This window comes from Zalophus californianus, chromosome 17, assembly GCF_009762305.2.
Source record: "Zalophus californianus isolate mZalCal1 chromosome 17, mZalCal1.pri.v2, whole genome shotgun sequence".
Taxonomy (NCBI): Eukaryota; Metazoa; Chordata; class Mammalia; order Carnivora; family Otariidae; genus Zalophus; species Zalophus californianus.
This window is the reverse complement of record NC_045611.1, coordinates 14,043,662-14,067,875: the sequence shown is the minus strand read 5'-3', so window position 1 is coordinate 14,067,875 and position 24,214 is coordinate 14,043,662. Positions and strand designations below refer to the sequence as shown.

General features: G+C 41.6%; 2 protein-coding genes across 2 annotated transcripts in view; both read left to right on the top strand.

Annotated features, from left to right (window-relative positions):
- Positions 1-408: 408 nt before the first annotated feature.
- On the top strand, positions 409-23,213 carry LOC113935451 (IST1 homolog). Its single transcript, XM_027617406.1, is given in 10 exon segments — positions 409-666; positions 3,560-3,734; positions 4,832-4,915; positions 5,045-5,054; positions 5,391-5,474; positions 6,144-6,254; positions 8,904-9,093; positions 21,915-22,131; positions 22,362-22,466; positions 23,129-23,213. Coding segments are annotated over 10 exon segments (1,149 nt in total). The 5' UTR covers positions 409-578.
- The window catches only part of AP1G1 (adaptor related protein complex 1 subunit gamma 1), a 76,761-nt gene continuing 74,668 nt past the window's right edge, over positions 22,122-24,214 (top strand). Inside the window, exon 1 of the mRNA XM_027618054.2 lies at positions 22,122-22,466. The gene's annotated coding sequence lies outside the window, so the exon portion shown is untranslated. The remainder of the gene's footprint in view (positions 22,467-24,214) is intronic.

Sequence of the window (24,214 nt, the reverse complement as noted above, 5' to 3'; positions counted from 1 at the left end):
TATTTTTCAAAAACTTTTCTAGATGTCCAAATGTAGAAATGTGCAGTTTTCAAGCTTCTGTTCTATCTACTTTTCTGAACAATTCTGTGTCCTTATTTCCACCTGCTTTTAATGTTCTGTGCCCTCTCCAAAGTCCAGTGGGGATCTCCCTTTCAAATTCATTAATATTTTATTTACAAGGAGGTCTTGGAATTTCTCCATAAGTGACTAATACATCCTTTGGGGATGGGAATCTCGATCTGTTGTCTGCTTCCTCAGACACTTGCCAAAGGCTTTCATTTTTATCAGAAACTTCCTGCAGAACTCTGAAAAGTTGGAGTCAGAACACTGACGATTGGAATAAACTGAAGGAAACCTAACCCTTATTTGAATTGGAATAGTCCTATCTGGGGAATTGGGCCACAGAGAAGGAAATACATTTAGGCCATTGCTGAGCAGCCAGGAATTCCTTACTGGGGCCTAGTGAATGAATAAAGTAGATGTGGCTAAATTAATGCCCCCATGACATTGATAACTCTTGCTCTGCGAAACTGGCTCATCAAGGTGATTTGCAAGCTGCTGTGCCTTGTGGTGAAATCATGTTCATCTCTGCCTTCCAAGCTGATCGTCTTCAGGTCAACCTGCAACTGGTTGTCAATCGCCTAAAACTCCTGGAAAAAAGGAAAAGTGAGTAAACACTCCAGACAGCACAATAAGCTGCCTCTCATCACTGAGCTCTACCCTCCCCCACCCCAGAGATCTCCCAAGACGTTACTTAGCAATTTTGGAGTTCAAAGGAATGTGCCTGACTTGTGGGAATGATGATTATAGTGATCAAATCACTTAAAAGTTTGCAAAGACTGTTCTGTATCTTGATGGTATCAATATCAGTATTTTGATTTTGTAAGATGTGATCCCTGCATGAAACTAAGTAAAGGGAACCCTGGATCTTTCTGTATTACTTCTCACAAACTGCACGTGAATCTACAATGATCTCAAAATAAAAAGTTTAATTAAAAAAAAAAGTTTCCAAAGACTTAAAATATAAAACAATGTCCAGATTACTGGACTCTTCTTCACCAAATCAGAGAACTTTATCTAGTCAGGCCTTTTCAAATGGGCAGTTGCTATTAAATTTGAGCTGCTGGGCAAATTTTTCTGGAAGGGCTTCCTTATGTGTTTTTGAACACACCAAAAAAAAAAAAAACTATTTCTTCTATCAGGTGACAGCTCAAGTAGTGAGTGTTATACCCATGAGCTAGGGTAGTAGCTGACAAGTGTTGTCTTCTTTCTTTAAATCCAACCTATTTTCTGTTGCCTCTTGCTCTTTTCTCATTTCAGTGGGTCACATGAGCCATTAACCCCTCAAAAAACTGAAAAACCGATGATCTCTGATTATGAGGGGGGTTCAGGTAAAATAAGTATTGCTTGTGTGTGCAGTTTTCTGAGTGCCCCATAAACAGCACTATTTACTCTTGAATTACTGTGATCTGTCGGTGGAGAGGCAGCTATTACTTTAACTTCCAAATTGATTTTTGGGCATTCTTTAGAATATTAGGGCCTAAGAAAAATACCTTAAACAAATAAAATTTAGGCAAACCCAATGGTACCCATCATTGTTATGAACCATGATGATGACATTGGTGGTGTACGCAGAGCTTGTGAATTTTATTTTATCATTTTATTATTATTTTTGTTTTAAGATTTTATTTATTCATTTGATAGAGAGAGACACAGCGAGAGAGGGAACACAAGCAGGGGGAGTGGGAGAGGGAGAAGCAGGCTCCCCGCTGAGCAGGGAGCCCGATGTGGGGCTCGATCCCAGGACCCTGGGATCATGACCTGAGCCAAAGACAAATGCTTAATGACTGAGCCACCCATGTGCCCCAGAACTTGTAAATTTTATACTGCATGCCCAAGTGTCCTTTTATTTGATCCTGGCAATTCAGTGGCACGTATAATTATCCAGATAAATTATATCCTCTTTTTACAAATGAAATGTAAACTTGGAGTGCTGGAGTGATTTGAGGTAAGTAAAGCAAATTAGCTCTGTCTTACCTAAACTTAGTCTTCTTTAAAGGGAGACAGTAATCTTGACTTTCTATCACTCCAGAGTTCTATTTGTAACACAAACCTGGGCACACAATAAATGTTTGCCAATATTAGTAGTGGTGTAACAACAGTTCACTATTTATCTGAAACAAGTCCAGTTCTACTGTAATTTCTTTTCCCTGTGATGTCTAGGGCAGAGAACATTTTCCTACTTTGGACTTGGCTAAGCAATCTTTCAAGCCCTGAGCTTTGTGTTTACTTCAGATTCAAAAGTAGTCTCATGTCAAGATTTGCTTGCAATGACAGAGTAACTCTGTTCATGATTAGAAGGTGAGCATAACTCGGTGAACAGACGGGTTACATAGTTTGGAGGCTCAGGTTTTCCTGACTTGTGAAATGCCTCTTTCCCCAGGCTCAGTCATCAGTTGATAAAACAAGGTGGTAAGATTTATCTCAGTGGATTGGCCTGGGACAGGTTACATTTGTTACCTCCCCAGCATGACTCTACTTGTTCATTTTATTGGCATACTATGGTGAAAAAGCATAGGAACTTGCAGTCTGAAGATTTGGCCTTGTTCTAATTCAGTCACTCCTAGTCATATGACCATGGGCAAGCAATTTAACCTCTCAGTATTTCAATTTTCTCCACTATAAAATGCAAATAACAATATGAACCTCACACAAGTGTTACAGGGATCAAATGGAACTGTAAATATGAAAACAGTTCCTTATTTTTTTATTTATTTTTTAAGATTTTATTTTTAAGTAATCTCTACACCCAACATGGGGCTTGAACCCAAAATCCTGAGATGAGGAGTGTCATGATCCACCGACTGAACCAGCCAGGCGTCCCTGAGGACAGTTTTTTAAATGCAAAGCACTTCATGCATTCTTCTTTTTTAAATAATCTTTTTCTTATGGGGGTGCCTGGGTGGCTCAGTCAGTTAAGCCTCTGACTTCGGCTAAGGTCATGATCTCAGGGTCCTGGGATTGAGCCCCACTTGGGACTCTGCACTCAATGGGTAATCTGCTTGTCCCTTTGCCCCTACCCCTGCTTGTGCTCGCTCTCTCTCAAATAAATAAATAAAATATTTAAATAATCTTTTTATTACAAAAAAAATAAATGTTCACTATGGGACATTTTAGAAAAGCAAGGCAACCCGAAAGGATAAAACAAAGACCGCTCGTCAAAGCACCCCCTAGAGCAGTAGTCCTTAGCCTTCAACACGTGTCAGAATTGGAGGGCTTGTTCAAACACAGATTGCTGGGCTCACTTTCAGAGTTTCTGATTCAGTATTTCTGGGGTAGGCACCAAGAATCTGCATTTCCAACAGGTTCCCAGGTGATGTTGGTGTTGTTGACTGACCTAGTGCAAAACACTAATAACTTTATATATGCATATATGGTGTATATTTTTTATTTGTTTTTTATGAAAACACTGTTTCACCCTATCATATAACCTGCCTTTTTTATTCAATGAATTCCACTTTGTACATGCACTTCTCTATACACGTGGTTCGTGCTGCAGCCGAGCAGGCCCAGAAAGCGAGGAAAGAGATTGCTGACCATCTGACTGCTGGGAAAGATGAACGAGCTTGGATCTGAGTGGAGCACATTATCCGAGAAGACTACCTTGTGGAGGCCATGGAGATCCTGGAGCTGTGTTGTGATCTGCTGCTGGCTTGGTTTAGCTTGATCCAAGCCACAGAGTAAGACCTATGGAACTTGTACCATTTCTTAGGCTCAAAGGGGTGAGAAGGCATCCCTGCCTCCCTGTGAGGGAGAGGGTGGGCTTCAACTTCTTGGGACTATGCCAAAGGACTTTGTCTCTAATTTTTATAGGAAGAAGTAGTGCTGTTCAAAGAGACTAGGTCAGTCCAAAGAGCCATTTTTAGAACCATATGGTTGTCTTTTTTCCCCCTGAGCTTGTAAAAAAGTGAAGAAATACAGACAGAAAAAGAATCCATAATCACCAAATCTGGAGCTAAGAATTTTGGTATATTTCTTTCAGTCTATATATGTATTTCTGTATTTATCTATGTTGTATAAACACATACGTGTGTGTGTATATAGTTATATATACCTATATATACATATATCTAATTTCAGTTAAGAAGAATTATTTTACATTATATTTTGAACATTGTCCATGGGCTACCTTATTTATTTATTTATTTATTTATTTATTTATTAAAAGATTTTATTTAGGGGCGCCTGGGTGGCTCCGTGGTCCCAGGGTCCTGGGATCGAGCCCCGTGTCAGGCTCCCTACTCTGCGGGAAGCCTGCTTCTCCCTCTCCCACTCCCCCTGCTTGTGTTCCCTCTCTCGCTGTGTCTCTCTCTGTCAAATAAATAAAATATTTAAAACAAAATATTTTATTTATTTGTTTGTCAGAGAGAGAGAACACAAGCAGGGGGAGCAGCAGGCAAAGAGAGAAGCAGGCTCTACGCTGAGCAAGGAGCCCAATGCAGGGCTGTATCCCAGGACCCTGGGATCATGACCTGAGCGGAAGGCAGACGCTTAACTGACTGAGCCTCCCAGGTGCCCCTATCTTTTTTCTTTTTTTTTAAGATTTTATTTATTTATTTGAGAGAGAGAAAGAGAGAGAGAGAGGGCAGGAGCAGGGGGAAGGGGCAGAGGGAGAAGCTCGATCCCACATCCCCTCAGGGATCATGACCTGAGCTGAAGGCAGACGCTTAACCGACTGAGGCACCCAGGCACCCCCATGGGCTACCTTTGAAGTGGGGGCAGGAGTTGGGGGAAGAAACATAAAACCCTGTGTTGCGTAACTTTGTGTTTGTCTTAAGGAACTGGATTCTGGTCTCACCGAATCTGTATCTACACTAATCTGGGCAGCTCCTTGCCTCCAGTCAGAAGTACCTGAGTACCTGTGCCATGACTGTAGGTGAGGGTATCACTAGTGCTACTTGTTTGGAATTGTGGGATTACTTCGAGGAATCCTTTCTTCTCTTAAAGACAGCCGTAAAAGTATTTTCTCCTGCTAGGCTTTAAGTGAAAAAATAGTTCCCTTTTAATGGCAATGGTAGAAACAAATAAATAAACCGTACCTAAAAAAATAATAAAGCAAAATTTGAAATTGGATTTATTTGTATGGAGATAGGAATCATAATTTATAAGGTGTTTAGGATTAGAGTTTTTAAGTTTCATGTTTATCAGATATTTAAAAACAAAGCAAAGCACTGTTCTGTTGCTATTGCTGTTGTTTAGATGCTAAATATAATTCCAATGAGGTAAGATAAAATGATTTCTGCTCTTTTGGTGGTTCTTCATCTCAAGCAAATTTGCCATAACTTGATGAATTTTGCCTCTATTTCTTTCTTGGTGATGGTTTGCTCCAGGTATCTAATCAGCTGTATGCAAAGTACAGCCAAGTATATGGCCAACTGTGCCGAACCAACGAGATTGGAACTGTCAGCTCTCAGGTAGTACCCTTCCAGAGACACACATTTTTCTAAGCTAAGAAGTCCAAGAAAAGCAAATATGAGAAAACTCAGAGCACATAATTTTGTGCAGACTGAAAGATGTTTAGAAATATGTTTTGCATTGTAGGAAGAGCAACTTGGATAAAGATTTTGGACTAGGGAATTCAGATGCTTATCAAAAAACTAGCCTCAAGCAAGCTGCGATGGTTTTTTATGAAGAAAGCATACATTTTCCTAAATGAAACTCGCCTAGTAATATAAAGGAAGTTAATAAACTTAGAAGCTTCAATTTTTGAATATCTTACATCATGACCACACATTTATTTCAGGACTGACAATCAGCTGAGACACAGAGATCTAGCTGCAGTGTTGTTTCATGCTGGTAGGCACTCTCAGCATTCAGGGTGTCCATTCTGTTTGGATGGTGCCTTGCTGTACTGGTTGTTGAGTGTGTTGAATATCACCTCTGACATAATTCAAACACTTATAAAATCAGAATGCTCGATTCAAAGTATTTTTTCTTTTGTTTATTTTCTTCCTCTTATTTTACTTGGTTTGAGGTTCTTTCATCCTAGGAGAGGGCTGCCTTATGATATAAACTAAACTCTTTTTATTTCTGAGTTTGTAGATATGCGTGTGACCAAATCTGTTATGTTCTTTATCTTGCAGTTAATGTGTAAATTAAATGTGAACGCTCTACCCCAGGTTCTAGTAGAACAGTACCTAATAGAAATTGCTAAGAACTATAATGTGCCATATAAATCCAAGGCAACCATTATGGTGAGTACTTTCAAGAAGGGAGACTTGACTTAAAGCTGAGATTTTTATTGTGCACCAGAAGACTTTTATTCTGCTTAAGAATGTGGCTTCCAGAGTAACTCTGGCAGGATTGTAACGCAGGTGACATTTGTACCTTTTCTCCGCCCACATACTTTTCCTAACAGAGCTTGACTTCTGCTGTCACATGACCCTTCTAAGCGGGTAACAACAGAGTAGAAAACGAAGATGAAGATCTAAAGTGTTATAAGTGTGTAAAAAAACAAAAAACAAAACACACACACACTAAGAAGTGTGTTAAACATTTTTAGTTCTTAAGGTCTGTTTTATCCCAGAGATAATTTGCATTTTAATAAAGAGTTCTTGGAGTAAAGGCTGCAAGATCCTAAGGTATAAGGCACTCTCTTTTGGTATTGGTTAAGAGTATGAGTTCAAAAGTGAAATGGCCCATATTCAGATCCTGAATTCACCATTTATTAACCCTGAGACCTTAGGCATTACCCTTTCAAAGACTCAGTCCTCTGAACTTTAAGAAGGGGGATAATAATAGTTAATAATTATTACCAAGTCTCATAAGTTCGTTGAGATGATTCAATGAGTGAATATGAATAAGGAAGTCAAATGCAGTGCCTGGCACATAGCCAATGTAATCAAGTTTTGCTTTTCATCTTCACTGAGGGTCGTTTAAGCTTCCAAAAGGTAGTCATGGAATGTTTTAGGGCAAGAGGGATATCCCCCTAATGCCTTTGAATTGCTGAGGTGGCATGTACCATGTTGGATTGTGGTCAAGGGGCACATTTCTCTGATGCTTTGCTCCTGATGGTTTCCCGACAGGGACTCTTTTACTCTTTTTTTTTTTTTTTTCGCTCTTACAAAGAGTTCTATGGTTTGTTGAAAAAAGACACTTTGTAAAAATTTAGACAATACAGAAAGGGACTTTGAAGAAGTAAAAGCCGCATGAAATGCCACTAGAGATGTACCCAAGGGCTCAGTCTCTAGACTTTTCCTCTTCCTTCTCTCTTCTTTAGATGATTTCATTGTACCTCATGGTTTTCAATCCCATCTTTATGTTGAGGACTTCCACATGTATATCACTAGCTAAGACCTCTAGGCTGATACAAACTCCAGGCTGATATATCCGCCCACCTTCTTGATATCTTCACCTGGGTGTTTCAGAGGCATCTCAAACTTAACATGTCCAAAAGTGCTCCTACCCCTTTCAAGGACTTACTCGTTCTATAGTTGACAGCAATTCTATGCGAGGGCAAAATCTTGATATTTTCCTTGACTCCACCCCTTCTCGAAATGCCTAGCCCCCACCCAATCTTCAGCAAATCTGTGGCGTAACCACTCTACCTTCTAAATATATCCAGAATCCTGTCACTTCCCACCACCTCCACTGACAGCACACTGGTCTAATCTACAACAATCTCTTGCCCGGATGACTGCAATAGCCTCTTAACTGGTTTTCCTGCTTGTACTCCTCTTCCCCATTAACTGATGTTCAATACAGCAGAGACCGGTTAGTACCTAAGTCAGATCATGTCACTCCTCTGCTTTTAAAAGCCTTCCAGTGGCTTAAAAAAAAAAAAAATTACATATTTGAGAGAGAGCACACACACAAGCTGGAGGGGAGGAACAGAGGGAGAAGAAGCAGACTCCCTGCTGGGCGGGACTTGGGGTGGGGCTCAATCCCTGGACCCTGAGATCGTGACCTGAGCTGAAATCCGACGCTTAACCCACCGAGCCACCCAGAGGCCCCCTTCCACTGGCTTTTTATTTCACTTAGAATAACAGGCAGCAGCTTTCCTCTGACCAAGGAGGTGGCCCACAGGCCCTCTCACCTCTTCCCTCTGGCCTCATTCTCTCTACTCTCCCCTCTTATTTACTCTGCCTCAACCACACTGGCCTCCTCGGGCTTCTTCAAACACACATGCTAGTTCCTACCTCAGGACCTTTGTACTTCCGGTACTCTGTGTTCTCTAGCTATCTGCCCCGTCCCTCCCTTACTTCCTTCAGGTCTGCACTTACATGTTCTCTTCTCTGAGTCCCTTCCCAGCTACCTTCTCTGAAATGTCAACCTCTTCCCTCTTCTCTGCTTTATGTTTTTTTTTCCTATTGCTCTTATCTCTATCTGACATATTGTACGGTTAACTTAGTGATCTTGTTTATATCTGTTTCTTCCCCTGGAATATCAGTTGTATGTGGACAGGGACTTTTGTCTGTCTTGTTCACTGCAGCATCCCTGGTACTGTGCCAACCTTACATTAAGTGGTCAGTAGATTCTGTCAAACGAATGAATGAATCCAGAGTTTACCACTGCTGAAGTTTGATAAACTTTCCTGTAGATCTATCTATGGACATTTATGTGTAGCTCTTGATCATTGATGTACCACAGGGTCTGACCTCATAGGCACTCAAAACATAGTCATTGAAAGAGAAAGAAGAAGCTTGTGGGCCAGAGGCTCGAAGGCTGCTTTAACTGTCACTGACTTACACTTGGGTCTAAGCTGCATGAGGGCAGGACCCATGTCTCTTTGCTCACCATTTCTTCCCCTGTGCTTCCAAGAATGTTTGGCAGGTAGTAGGGATGCAATAAACAAATGTGTGATCAACTGAGAACCCAATGTGATTCTTACCCTCTTGCCTCAGGCTGAAGCCCTAACAGACTTGGTCAGTGTTGGATTTCCTAAGGATGTCAAGAAAGGCACCCGCGGCAGAATAGGTGGGACTTCAGCAGGAACTGGTGATCCCCTCAGGGCATTGCCATTGCGAACATCTGCACTGGGGCCCTTTCCTATGAGATCCCCAGCCCCTTGTTTCTCATGCCTTCCTCCTGAAAGTCAGATGAGTACAGAAAGGGAAACTGAATCTGGAATGCTACTACCAATAGTGGTAGAGTAGATTTCTGCATGGGCTTTTTGAATGGTACAATAATCTTTGTGAAGTTTTTTAAGGCCAGGGGGCATATTTACAGTCATTTAGCTGACAGTTGTTGTGTTTTTATGCTGAACTCATGAGAACTAGGCCTGTAGTCTTTTATCAACCTCTTAACAATACCAAAGTAAGACTGCAAGGAACATTTTTATAAGCTGGACAAATCTGAAAGTCTTTAATGTACAGTAATTTAGACGCATGCTTCAATATTTAATTTATATGTAGTGAAAACAGTTTACTCTTGTTGAAAATAGTATAAAAATCTCAAAACTTTGTATATATAAATCTAGAAAAGTCAAATAAATAGAAGCTAAGGAGCCTTAGACATTAATTTTCTTTTTTTTAAAGATTTTATTTATTTACTTGAGAGAGAGAATGAGAGATAGAGAGCACGAGAGGGAAGAGGGTCAGAGGGAGAAGCAGACTCCCTGCTGAGCAGGGAGCCCGATGTGGGACTCGATCCCGGGACTCCAGGATCATGACCTGAGCCGAAGGCAGTCGCTTAACCAACTGAGCCACCCAGCCACCCTAGACATTAATTTTCTTTGTTCTCTCTTCTTTCAGTATGAAGTAAAGAGAAATTATTTTTATTCTTTTTACCTTGTAGGCATTTCTGACCCCATGAAACTCTTTTTTAAAGATTTTTTATTTCAGACATAATTTAACTCTGATTTTCCTTGTTGAAATTATTTGTCTGAACCATACCTTGTGTATTGCTCAGCTTCCAGTCTTGGAAGGCAAGTCCTCTGATTTAAAATAAAAAAGAGCTATAGGGGCTCCTGGGTGGCTCAGTCGTTAAGCATCTGCCTTTGGCTAGGGTCATGGTCCCAGGGTTCTGGGATTAAGCCCCATATCGGGCTCCCTGCTCAGCGGGGAGTATGCTTCTCCCTCTCCCACTTTCCCTGCTTGTGTTTCTGCTCTTGCTAACTCTCTCTCTCTCTGTAAAATAAATAAATAAATAAATAAATAAAATAAAAAAAGAGTTATAATCTCTAGCTCCATCCATGTCATTGCAAATAGCAGGATTTCATTCCTTTTATGGCTGAATAATATTCCATTGTGTATATATACCACATCTTCTTTATCCATTCATCAATTGATGGACACTTGGGCTGCTTCCATATCTTGGCCATTGTAAATAATGCTTCTATAAGTCATTCACAGAAAGACAAATACTGTATGATTTCACTCATATGTGGAATAAGAAAAAACAAGCAGAAGGAAAAAAGAAGAGAGAGAGAGAGAGACAAACGAAGAAAGAGTCTTAACTATAGAGAACAAACTGATGGTTACCAGAAGGGAGGTGGTGGGGGGAATGGATGAAACAGGTGATGGGGAGTTAGGAGTGCACTTGTTGTGATGAGCCCCAGGTGTTGTATGGAATTGTTGTATCACTATATTGTACACCTGAAACTAATATAGTACTGCATGCTCACTAACTGGAATTAAAATAAAACCTTAAAGAAGTAAAATAAAAATGAAAAAGATAACTTTATTATGGAAACTTTAAACATATAGAAAATTAGAATAATATAATGAACTTCCATGTACCCATCAATTTTAACAGTTGTCAACGTTCTGCTCCTTTTATTTCTTTTCTCTCTCTCTTCCTGACACTTTTTTTGGTGGGGAAGAAGGAATTTATTTATTTGTTTGTTTATAGATTTTATTTATTTATTTGACAGAGAGAGACACAGTGAGAGAGGGAACACAAGCAGGGGGAGTGGGAGAGGGAGAAGCAGGCCTCCCGCTGAGCAGGGAGCCCTATGAGGGGCTCGATCCCAGGACCCTGGGATCATGACCTGTGCCAAAGGCAGACGCTTAACGACTGAGCCACCCAGGCACCCCAAGAAGAAGGAATTTAAAGCAAATCTCAGACATCATATAATTTCACCTGTCAATACTTCAGTATTTATTTCTAACACATACCCTTTGTTTTTATAATATAAAACAATGCCATTATGATGCCCAGTACAATTAAAAATAATTCCTTAATATTATATAATACTCAATATACATTATATTTGCTAATTGTCTCAAAAATGCATTTTTACAGTTATTTTGTTGAAATCAAGATCCAAAAAGATCTACACATTGTATTTGCTGATATATCTTTTAAATCTTTTCATCCTAATACTTCCTTCTTCCTGCTTGTCCTTTTCTCCTTGCCACTTATTTGTTGGAGAAAGGGTCCTCTGACTTTATTAAACTGAATTATCTTTCACAAGTAGCATCTCCAGGCTTAAAGATAAAAGATTTCTCAATTCTTATATGAGACCACAGGTGACAGAAGAGGTAAAACTCATAGTTACTCCTAAAGCTAATTTCCAGAAGGCATAAAAAAAAGAATTCTGCTTCACAAGAAGGAAGCTTGACTGTGATTGAGTTAATTATATGAGATGTTTATTGAAGTCTTACTATTAAAAATTTTGTATTTGGAACTCAAACCAATGACATCCCGGTGATCTTTTTTCTTTCAGAATGACTCCCACGAGGAGAACAATTTGCTTCCTTTACTGGTTCCTAATAAGTATAGGGAATGCTGGTAGAAACTGGAATTGCTTTATATCTGTTGAAGTTTTCCAGTTGTTGTAAGACTATTCCTTGGGGTGCCTGGCTGGCTCAGTCAGTTAAGCATCTGACCCTTGATCTCAGCTCGGGTCTTGAGCTCAGTGTTGTGAGTTCAAGCCCCAACATTGGGCTCCATGCTGGGCATGGAGCCTACTTAAAAAAAAAACAAAAACCAAAAAACAGACTGTTCATAGGTGAGAGGTTATTAGTGATTCACTAGGAGTACAGTGGGTTCCTTTATGGTAGCTAACAGTTTTCAAAGTGGATGTAGATCTCCAAGACATCTTTAACACACACACAAAAAAAGGTTTTAAAACCACTAACACACTGGATCATCATGGCACATATTTTGAAAAAGTGTGCTTTTTAAAAAAGCCAGATTGCCCTTGAAGCAAGGGCCAACAAAATGTCACCACTACCACCATTTGCATGCTGGGGGAGTTGTCTAGTTCTCCAGCCAGATTATATGCTGCCCTCTCAAAAGTAATAATAGCCTACTGTCTTTACGTCTGGGATTTCTTTCTGGAAGTCTGTATTATTGTGACTTTTAATTATATTTATTGAAATGAACAGGTCCAGAACTCAACCCCCCAACTTCTCCACAGCCAGAATCAAGATCCAAGATTGGTTTTGATAACTTTATGCTGCCTGATTTGCCCAGTGTAAAACCTCAAGCAAGCCTATCCACTGACCCTTATGGTTCTGAGGAAGTAGATATTGAAGATCTTAACCGGAGACTTGAAATGCTGAAGAAAACCACATAATTCCTTGGTCTTGGATTGGGCAATTAATTGTCTGGGAATCACGGCTCTTCAGCACAAATTTTAATATGGCTACTCATGTGTGGGTCTGAAGGTTTCTCATTTACAATCTCTTCCATCTCTTAAAGTCTGTGGTTCTCTGTAAGTGTATGTGTGTGTGTGTGTGTGTGTGTCTGTCTGTCTGCCTGTCTGTTTATGTATACTCATATAATTATTCCTGTCTCTTAAAATTCCATAAATTTTAGATGAAGATTCCTGATCTAAAGAATTTTATTAATTGGGGCGCCTGGGTGGCTCAGTCGTTGGGCAGCTGCCTTCGGCTCAGGTCATGATCCCGGACTCCTGGGATTGAGTCCCGCATCGGGCTCCCTGCTTGGCGGGGGGCCTGCTTCTCCCTCTCCCACTCCCCCTGCTTGTGTTCCTGCTCTCACTGTGTCTCTCTCTGTCAAATAAAATCTTTAAAAAATATATTATTAATTATAGTCAATAAACTCTTGTTTTCTCCTGAATCCTTATTTCTCTTATAATTATTAGTTTTTCCAGGAAGGCAGAATGGTGTGTATTTAAACCCTACCCACTTACTAGCTATAAGACTTTTGGTAAATGGTACCTCTGTCAGATGTGCATGAGAGAGCAAAGAAACTAGAACAATATGTGTCTTTTTTTTAAACATTTAAAAAATATTTTATTTATTTATTTGTCAGAAAGAGAGAGAGAGCACAAGCAAGGGGAGTGGCAGGCAGGGGGAGCCTGATGCGGACGCAATCCCAAGACCCCGGGATCATGACCTGAGCTGAAGGCCGACGCTTAACCGACTGAGCCACCCAGGCATCCTGGAATAAATGTCTTATTGTGGCTCAGTCCAATAAGCATCGGACTCTTGGTTTTGGCTCAGGTCATGATCTCAGGCTCCTGATCTCAGGGTTGTGGGATCAAGCCCCGTGGTGGGCACTGCACTCAGCATGGAGTCAGTTTGTCCCTCTCCCTCTGCTCCTGCCCACCTTCTCTTAAATAAATAAATAAAACAAGTAAATAAAATCTTTTTTAAAAAATGAGTATTTTAAAGAAAGTGTGCAAACAGAATGAATGAGAAGTGCTGTCAGGAAATCAGTGGAATCCTGTGTGTCTGGGATCTGCCACTTACTAGCTGTGAGCTTCCTTTTTCTCACCTATAAAATGGAGACAATAATGAGAATTAAAAGAAATAGTGTATGTAAAGCTCTTTAGCACTTCATAGGTGCTCAATAAATATTAGTTTCCTTTTCAGTTTCTATTATTTGCTAAGTTCCAGTGGGCTAAATATTAGTGACTCTATGAGACTGGATAAAGGAGAGGCTGAGAAAACAAGATGGTCAGATTAATTATTTTGTTTCTTGTACAATTGTTTTGGTTTTTGTTTTTATCAGGCTCCATGCCCAGTGTGGAGTTCCAACTTACTCTTGAGCCGAGATCAAGAGTTGGACGCTTAACCAACTGAACCACACAGGCACCCCTGTTTTTCTTTTTAATTGCCTTTATGTTTTAGAGCAGTTTTAGGTTCACAGCAAAATGCCAGATTTATTTTTTTTTTAAGATTTTTATTTATTTACCAGAGAGCGCGCACACACACAAGCAGGGGGAGCGGCAGGCTGAGGCAGAGGCAGAGGGAGAAGCAGGCTCCCCGCTGAACAAGGAGCCCGATGTGGGACTAGATCTCGGGACCCCGGGATCGTGACCTGAGTCAAAGGCAGACTCTTAAGCGACTAAGCCACCCAGGTGTCCCATTTTTTTTTAAGATTTTTATTTAACCAAATTGATTTTTTTTAAGATTTTATTTATTTATTTGACAGAGAGAGACACAGCGAGAGAGGGACCACAAGCCGGGGAGTGGGAGAGGGAGAAGCAGGCTTTCTGCTGAGCAGAGAGCCCGACTTGGGGCTCGATCCCAGGACTCTGGGATCATGACCTGAGCCAAAGGCAGACGCTTAACGACTGAGCCACCCAAGCGCCCCAAGATTTTATTTATTTTTTTGAGACAGAGAGCACGAGCACATGAGTGGGGGGCAGAAGGGCAGAGTGAGGGGAAGTGGGAGAAGCAGATTCCTGGCTAAGCAGGGAACCCAGCACAGGGCTCGATCCCAGGACCCTGAGATCATGACCTGAGTGGAAGTCAGTGGACCTAGGGACCCCCAGGTTAGTATTTATTTATTTATTTATTTGAATCAGAACAAGAGAGCACAAGTGGTAGGGGCAGAGGCAGAGGGAGGAGCAGACTCCCCACTGAGCAAGAAGCCCGATACCGATACCGGGCTAGATCCCAGCACCTGGGATCATGACCTGAGCTGAAATCAAGAGTTGGTCACTCAACTGACTGAGCCACCCAGGCGCCCCCCCAAATTAATTTTTTTTTAAGATTTTGTATTTATGTGACAGAGAGAGACAAGGCGAGAGACGGAACACAAGCAGGGGGAGTGGGAGAGGGAGAAGCGGGCTTCCCGCGGAGCAGGGAGCCTGATGCAGGGCTCGATCCCAGGACCCTGGGATCATGACCTGAGCTGAAGGCAGATGCTTAACGACTGAACCACCCAGGTGCGCCCCCAAATTAATTTTTAAATGCAATTATTGGTTATGCAAAATCTTTTTTCAGAATCCTATTTTGTGTCTAGGAGAGTTTACATTGCCCTTTTGCAGGTGACAAAGTGGTACCTGTAAACCAACTTCTCTCTTTAAAAAAATCAGTTTGAGGGCGCCTGGGTGGCTCAGTTGGTTAAGCAACTGCCTTCAGCTCAGGTCATGATCCTGGAGTCTCGGGATCGAGTCCCACATGGGGCTCCCGGCTCAGCGGGGAGTCGGCTTCTCCCTCTGACCCTCTTCCCTCCCGTGCTCTCTATCTCTCGTTCTCTCTCTCTCAAATAAATAAATAAAATCTTTAAAAAAATCAGTTTGATCTTGATTGTTTCATCGAAGGATTTACCCCTCCTCGTGTAAAGCACGTTTATTCAAAGAATATGGGGTCAGAGGGAGGATCTTCCAAAAACCAAGGCTGGGGACTCACTTGCACAGCAAGCCAGCTGCCTCTCCTATGGAGTATAGCGCCTCACTCTGGCACCTGTTTGAGTCCTAGATCATCCTCTAGAATGTGTTAGCAGTTTGGTGGAGGATTTTGGTGTTCCCTCAACCAGGAAATTGCTGCATCAGTTACTGTATATGTCCCAACACTTCTTAGACTTCCCAGGCTAATTTTATATTATATTATATTATATTATATATTATATTATATTATATTATTTTATTTTATTTTATTTTATTTTTATTTTAAGTAGCTTCCATGCCCAGCATGGAGCCCAACCCAAGGGCTTGAACCCACAACCCTGAGATCGAACACTCCGACCATGAATCAAGACCTGAGCTGAGATCAAGAGTAAAATGCTCATGAAAAAAAAAAGAGAGAGTTAGATGCTCAACTGGCTGAGCCATTCAGGTGCCCCTTCCCAGGCTAATTTTAAAGGAAATTGTAGATCTGCATGATTTTAAAGGATTAAGGTTAGGGCTCTGCACTTCAAGGAAAACAAAACCAATTTACCGTGGACTCTTCTAGGCAAATGATGGTGCCCATATTAAGGAACTAAAATTACTTGAGTAGGAAATGAGTCAGAAGCCCTGCTGTTTCTGGATAGTGCAGCCCTCTCTGGTGGTCACAGTTCTGTCTTCCTAAACTAGAGAATGGCAGTGTTTCCTCAAGGTGGGGTTTCAATTGGTTGCAGTCTCATATCTGGTAAGAGTTTAGCCTCCAAAAGTGCCAACATAATATAGAATCATTTACAAACCAAATATAAGTACTCTACAAAAACGAAAATATTGTGACACAAAATGTCTTGAGTGGCACTCTGGATTGCCTCTTTTAAAAATCTCTAAAGCAAAAAAGGAGCTTGGCTGAGCCTTGTATCCTATGCGCTTTGAAGGAACATATAGTAGATTTCCTAATGGTCTTGGTAGGAGGTCAAAGAGCATATGGAGTTGGCTCTTAGAGTTTCAATTTTTACATCATTTCTAGCTCTTTTGTCACATCTGAAAGATTAATTCCTAAACCCGTTTCTCAAACCAGGATAAATTGTGAGTAGGGACCATGCTTAAAAGAATTGTAAAAATGTTTTTTGTAAAAACATTACATAAACAACAGAGGGACTAATTTCTCTCTGACTTTCAGGCTTATTTGTAGATTTGGGTGACTCAAACGAGTGGAGCTGCCTCTTTGACTCATGTCACTGTCACTGTATTTCCTATAGGGTTGTATCTCCTTCACTCTCCTTTCTCAGCTGAGGTCTCTGGCACATGGAGAAGCAGGAAGGGTTCCTTGTGAAAGACGCTCACCACATTTCTGCAGGGAGACCTTTCCCTATCTACTGTAAAAATCATATGGATTCAGCTGCTGATACTGAGTCATTTAAGAACCCCACTGCATCTAAGCCCAAAAAAGAAGCCCCTCCACCCCCATTACCACAGATTCCAACTGACATGCCATGTCTTCCAAAATACCTCTTTCACTGCGCTGGTGCCCAATGACCTCTCATTTTTCTGCCTCTTTTGGGACTAGGACTTATCTGCTGAGTGAAAATATTATTGATATTTTTGTATTTGAGGATTTTTAAAAAAATCTAGTTTGCCTTAATGAGATTAAGGAAGGTACAGTAGTCTCTTTTGAGATGTCTCTTATAGATTCTGTGCACCCAGGGCAGTGTGGTGTGGTGGAAAGACTCAGGCAGTCCATTTATTAAATGATTGCTATGTAAACTAAAAGATATATACAGTTACTCCTCACTTTTCAAAAGGTCACATTAGAATGCTTCACTTGTATGAATGACCTACATTAGCACCTGTTTTAGCTAACCAAAGGAAATCTGAAGATTTTCACTTCTACAAAAAAAAAAAGAAAGGAAAAGTGAAGATGGCATTCAGCGTTTGTTTTGCAGTGAGTTTTTACAGAGGCAGCATACACACCGAGCAGTGAGTGTCCCTGCCAAGTTTCTTCCTTGAGATCTACACTAAAATTTAGATAAGATTTATCCTAAAAATTTAGACCTCATATTTATTGAACCCTTACTATATGCCTGCCATTGTCCCAAGTACTTTAAATGTATCGTCCCATTTGATAAAGACACCAGCTTTAATATGCCAATGCTACTTGCTGTTATTAACTCCATTTTATAGATGGGTACATTGAGGTTCAGAAATCCTCAGAGATATTAAGTAACTTGCTGCAGGTCACACAATAAAGAGAAGAGCAGCATGTTAAACCCAGGCAGTCTAGCACCAGAAACCAGCACTTTTAACTGCTATGGTATAAGGAATGCCTCCATGGTCTGCAAACTCATGATGGATGAGAAGCAAATGAATCAATGTATATAAGAACACTTTTGTGAATTGTAAGACACAATGCACTACTGTTACTTGTAGTGGACAATCAATAAATGGTTTAGCTGAATTGTGTGGTGGCACAAATACTTATACTTACATTCTAATGATCCTTGATACTTCCCAAAGTGCCTTCACACATTTGATCCCTTGGGATAATAAGCCACTTTTAATCCATTTTGAAACAAAGCTGGTCATAAATACATATGGGACAGCTGAAGTAACAGGCCCAGAGATGTGAAACACCTTGCTTAGAGCAGGAAGTTAGTAACCCAGTCAGGACTAGCATGCGAATGGTCTGACTCCTGGCTGACGCCTCTTTAGTTTCGTTCTTGTTTTTTGCTGTTATTATTTGTTGATTGAACATATGAGTTATCAATAATAAACAAAACTATAAAAATAACGATTATTTCTCCCAGCCATTCTTTCTTCCTACAAGTTTTGTTCATTCTTTCAGGATGTTGCTGTATAAAAACAAAAATCTCCTGGGGCGCCTGGCTGGCTCAGTCACAAGAGCATGTGATTCTTGATCTCAGGGTAGTGAGTTCCAGCCCCACGTCAGGTGTAGAGTTTTACTAAAATACTAAATAAACTTTAAAATAACTAAATAAAAACAGATCTCCTTTAGCATTTGGATCTGTAAAACTGCATTATCTTATAAGAACCTTTTTTCCCCCAAAACGTAAGTCTTTTTTTCCCAAAAGTTACAGTATGCTCATTGCAAAAACAAAATGTAATAAAGTAAAAATCCTCTATAATTCCACCATCCAAAGATAACCATTTTCACATTTTAGTTTTGTCCTTCAACTTTTTTCTGTGTACATATACACTTTTTACAGTATTATTATGATGTCATTTTGTAATGTTTTTTCTAATCTGTCCTACCATGATAATAAAGATAGAGCTATAGCTTCATTTTTATTGGCAGCATAGCATTCTTTTTTCTTTAAATTTTTTATTGTTTTTTTTAAAAGATTTTATTTATTTATTTGAGAGAGAGAGAGAATGAGAGATAGAGAGCACGAGAGGGAAGAGGGTCAGAGGGAGAAGCAGACTCCCTGCCGAGCAGGGAGCCCGATGCGGGACTCGATCCCGGGACTCCAGGATCATGACCTGAGCCGAAGGCAGTCGCTTAACCAACTGAGCCACCCAGGCACCCTAAATTTTTTTATTGTTAATCACCATACATCACATCATTAGTTTTTGATGTAGTGTTCCATGATTCATTGTTTGTATATAACACCCAGTGCTCCACGCAGAACGTGCCCTCTTTAATACCCATCACCAGGCTAACCCATCTCCCCACCCCCCTCCCCTGGCAGCATAGCATTCTATTTTATTGATGTGCTGTAATTTATCTGAAACTGAGGATTATGCTTGACTAGATGGGGAATAAGTCTTCCCAAACTTTAATGCCTAACCACAGAAACCAAAGCTCTTAGGATAATGATGACCATGTTCTATACTGGGTCAATTGCTTTTATTTTTCACTTGCATTGGAGGAGTTTGGTAATTATAAAGATAAGTATAAGTAAAAAGATACATGGAGGGGGTTTACATTTTATAATGTCTGCCATATTCTCTTTAAAGCTCTGCCATTTGGCATGGTACTGGAAAAGCTCCTTCCTCTTTCTTAGGAAGATAGTTTAATTTTTCTTTTGTGGTTTGCAGTGGTAAACACTTAAATTCAACCTCTAAGCAAATTTTTGTGACATTGCAAACAAGATACCTTAACTGCTTTGCAACATGCAAGCTTTTTTATTTTTTAATTTTTATATCTATTTATTTTTTTTAAAGATTTTATTTATTTGCCAGAGAGAGAGAGAGAGAGCACAAGCAGGAGGAGTGGGAGGCAGAGGGAGAAGCAGGCGCCCTGCCGAGCAAGAATCCAGATGCAGGACCTGATCCTGGGACCCTGGGATCATGACCTGAGCCGAAGGCAGACGCTTAACTGACTGAGCCACCCAGGCGTCCCTGAAACCTACAAACTTCTTACTTTCATAGAAGCCCCAAACCTTTCTTTCTTTCTTTCTTTTTTTAAGATTTTATTTATTTATTTGAGAGAGAAAGCCTGAGCAGAGGAGCAGAGGGAGAGGGGGAAAAGCAGGCTCCTGCTGAGCAGGGACCTGGACTCAGGGCTTGATTCCAGGACCCTGAGATCATGACCTGAGCCAAAGGCAGAAGCTCAACCCAGTGAGCCACCCAGGCACCCCCAGGAAACTCCTCTTAACATGTGTTCATGCCTAGCTATACTTCAGAGGAATATGTGTTGTGACATCACCATGTTCTAGTTTTATGTTACTACTGACTAGATGCATGATCCAAGGCTGCATGGCACAGTAGTGCTTTGAGGGGTATGAGGCAACTGAATTCCACAAGCATTCTGTTCCTCAGACCATTTGGGCAGATTCTACCTTGAGTGTGGGTGTGGGTGTGGGTGGGTGTGTACTCTTTTCTAATTCAGGAGGTGGCACCATCTAGCAGAATCCCAACGTGGGAGGAGAGCAGGAGGGTCTTTCAGTAAGTAACAGTTTCTGTGAGCCTGTCTCTCTTTTTTTTTTTTTTTTAAGATTTTATTTATTTGTCAGAGAGAGAGCGCACAAGGAGGGGGAGCGGCAGGCAGAGGGAGAAGCAGGCTCCCCACTGAGCAAGGAGCAGATGCAGGACTGGATTCCAGGACTGCAGGATCATGACCCAAGCAGAAGGCAGACACTTTTTTTAAAGATTTTTTTTTTTTAATTTATTTGACAGAGAGAGACACAGCGAGAGAGGGAACACAAGCAGGGGGAGTGGGAGAGGGAGAAGCAGGCTTCCCGCTGAGCAGGGAGCCCGATGTGGGGCTCGATCCCAGGACCCTGGGATCATGACCTGAGCCGAAGGCAGATGCTTACCGACTGAGCCACTCAGACGCCCCAGAAGGCAGACACTTAATGGACTGAGCCACCCAGGTGCCCCTCAGTCTCCTTATTTGTAAAACTAAGTTACTTATGCTTGTCCAGTCTGATTTAGGAGGTTGATGGGAGGGTCAAATTAGATTACACAGGAAGATGCTTTTATAAACAATGTGATATCAATACTTAATAATAAAAAAATGGTAATTACTATTATCATGCCCCTGGTCTTTGTTTCCAGTCACTTGGTAAGTCCTAGTAGTTCAGGAGTAAAATTGTACAGGTTGACCTCCTCAATTCAATTTTTTAAAAAATATGTTATTTATTTGAGAGAGAGAGAGGAGAGAGAAAACACGAGCATTGGGGAAGGGCAGAGGCAGAATCAAACTCCCCGCTGAGCAGGGATCTCACCCAGGGCTGGATCCCAGGACCCCCAGGATCATGCCCGGAAGGCAGACGCTTAACCCACTGAGCCACCCAGGAGCCCCTCTTCAATTCAATTTTTGGAAAATGTCTTGAAATCCCTGAAAGTGCCTGTCTAAGGAAAAAAGTGCAACCTCCTGTCTATGACAGGTTCTAAACTCAAGATTTATGCTTAGGGCAGTTCTTTTTGGCATCCAGCCAGGTACTGCGCTTTATTCATTTTCAGGACTATTTTACTGCCAATCTACCTGAAGGATTTTAGTTTAGATAGGTCACCTTTCCCTTAAATGGGCCAAGGTGTCATGACCCTCTTTACCATTCACGTGGAAAATATTTGAGTCAGGTGTTAGTAATTATTTATCAAGCCAGGAACTGTCTGGGTAGACTGTGTTTGGCTCAGGTCATTAGTTGATGGAGACACAGCCCACTCTGGAAGGGTTTTAACGCTCACTAGTCCAAATCCTTTGTTTTTACATTATGAGGAAACTGAGGCCCTGAGAGTTTAAATGACTTGTCCAGTGCAGGAGGTTGAGCAATGGTAAAGGGTTTGGAATCCATTCTTCTGTGTCATTCTCTAATCTAATCTCTAGAATCCGAGACCACGTGGAGCCTGTTCCCGAAGTTAACCTAGAGCGAAAGGTAAGGTCTCACATACGATAGAAAACAGTTTCGGTAAATTTGTGTATTAGGTCCCCGCCCCCACCTGCCTCGCCTCGCCCACTTCCTCAGCTACCTTGATAGCCCCGCCCTGCAGGTGGCCCGCCGCTTCCTGGTAGCCCAGCCTGCGCCTCCTTCGCAAGCGGAACCAATGTTCGGAGTCTTCCACGGTCAAGCCGGACCTTTCTTTCTCAGACTCTTCGCAGCGGTGACTCGGCAGCAGCGTCTCGCGTCATCAGTGACCGCCTTGTACCTTGCTACGCTTTGCGTCGCTCTGCTAAGAGCAGTCACCTCCTCCTTGGCAAATAGTCCTCGGCGGGGTCCGAGTTCTTGGATAATAGGAGGTGGGGGGCACAAGAAGTTGCAGCCAGGGAACACGGAATCGACAAGGAGAGGAAGATAGAGACCAAAGTTTCTGCGATACTGTGTGAAGTTAGGTAAAAACTCCCTCCTTCCTAAAAGGATCCTTCCGCCTGCAGTAGCGGTGGTGAGGCCGAGGGAGCCGCCATTTTGGATGTTCGGTTCCTGCTGCCACTGCTGCCGCCGCCCCCGGAGCTGCTGGTTTCATTCGAGGTTTCGGGCCGGTGAGTGTCACTCGCAGCGCTAAGAACATATTGCTTCTTTTGCCCCGCGCCTGCCGGGAACGCTCGGCCGGAAGCTTTCTGTCAATCCCACGGGTCCGGTCCTAGGCTTTGGGGGGTGAGAAGAGAGGACAGAGACTAGCCCGGGAGGGGCCCGGAGCCCCAGGGGCTGCTCCGACTTCTTGAGGGCCGACCCGAGGCCTCGGACCAGGGGGCTCCGCGCGTGGCTGCGTTCTGTGCTGTGGCGTTGCCCGGCCGGTGCGGGCCTCCTTTGGACCCATTGACTTTCTCGGGCTTCGATCCTCTTTTGAGGGCTCATTCAGGGAGTCGGGGGTTAGCGGGGCGGGTCCTACCCCCGCGTGTTTTCTGTGAGCCACATATCAGCGTTCTTGTATCTTGTACTCGGGTCAGGTCTTTCGTAGAACTCTCTTTAACTCTTCCAGTTGTTCAATGAATCGTTGTCTGCCCTGCAAGCAATGCCGTCCTCTCAGAACCGGACATCGGCCTCGCCTCTCTCTAGCCTTCCAACCAACTTCTTTCCCGATTTTCAGCGTGCCTCCTCCACTCCCTAACTCACCTGCGAGTGCACTGCTTACCCCTCTCTCAAACTCTTGATTTTGCGGACGTCCGTTTCTAATAATTCTGTCTTCTTGACTGTCTGAAAGAGTCGGGACGATTGGTTATGTTTCCCTGTTCGGGTTTGATGAAGGGATCCATGAAGCACTCGCTCAGAGTATACTTCAGCAGTAAATGTTTGTAAAGCTGATTAAATGGCTTTTGGGGAGGGGTAGGGAGGATCCTTTTAGGAAGGAGCGAGTTTTAAACTAACTTCACAAATGTTTTCTCATTTGTGATTCCCTTCCTCTGCTGAACACTTGGCTTTTTGGTGCTTATTGACACTTACGTGTTTGTCTTGGTGTTAAATATCCCTGGGTATGAAAATTGCCTGAGAAGGAAGGATCTTAATCCGACATCGGCAGAAAGGGAAGTAACTTTTTTTGTCTACTGTAGGGATTAGTTAAGAGAGTGAAGATTTCTTAGTGATCTTAACTTGCAGGTGTTTTGTGCGGTAATAATCTTTGCTGACCCTAAAAAATACTTAGGTTGACTTCGTGTGTTGGATTTTTTGGGGGTTAGTTGAATTTTGAATATTTACTTCCACTGTTCCCCATAATACTTGTCAGACTGTAACACCTTAACTTTTGGTTTAAAAATATAGACTCTCTAGGTATCTATAATCTCACCACTTTATGCTGTTGTTAAAGTATGTTTACAATATAGCATGCCTGAATAAAAAGTATTTCACAGTAATTCACTGATTATTTCCTACATTTCAAGTTAGGCGAGTGTGATTGAATCACCTCTGTTTCATCTCAGCCTGGGTTTTTAAATATGCAAAAGAGAAATAACTTATTTCAGATTACAGCCTAGTGACTGCTGGAATTTAAATTTGTAACTTAATGGACTGGGTGTAGAGGGATGAAGAGGAAAGTAAAAAAAATTTATAACTTGAACTTGGATCAAACCTTTTAATACTTCTAATCCATGTCTAAGTGCATTATTCTTATCATCAGGTAGATAAATTCCTGTACTGGTCATATGATGTCTCAGTAGGAGACTGAATGTTTTCATTGTAAATAGTGTTCTTGTTATTTGTTTTAAAGGGACTTTTCAAAATTATATTAGTATTTGTGTATTTACTCTCAGGATAGGGAGTTTTCTCTTTTGGTTAAAGGAACTATCAAACCCCT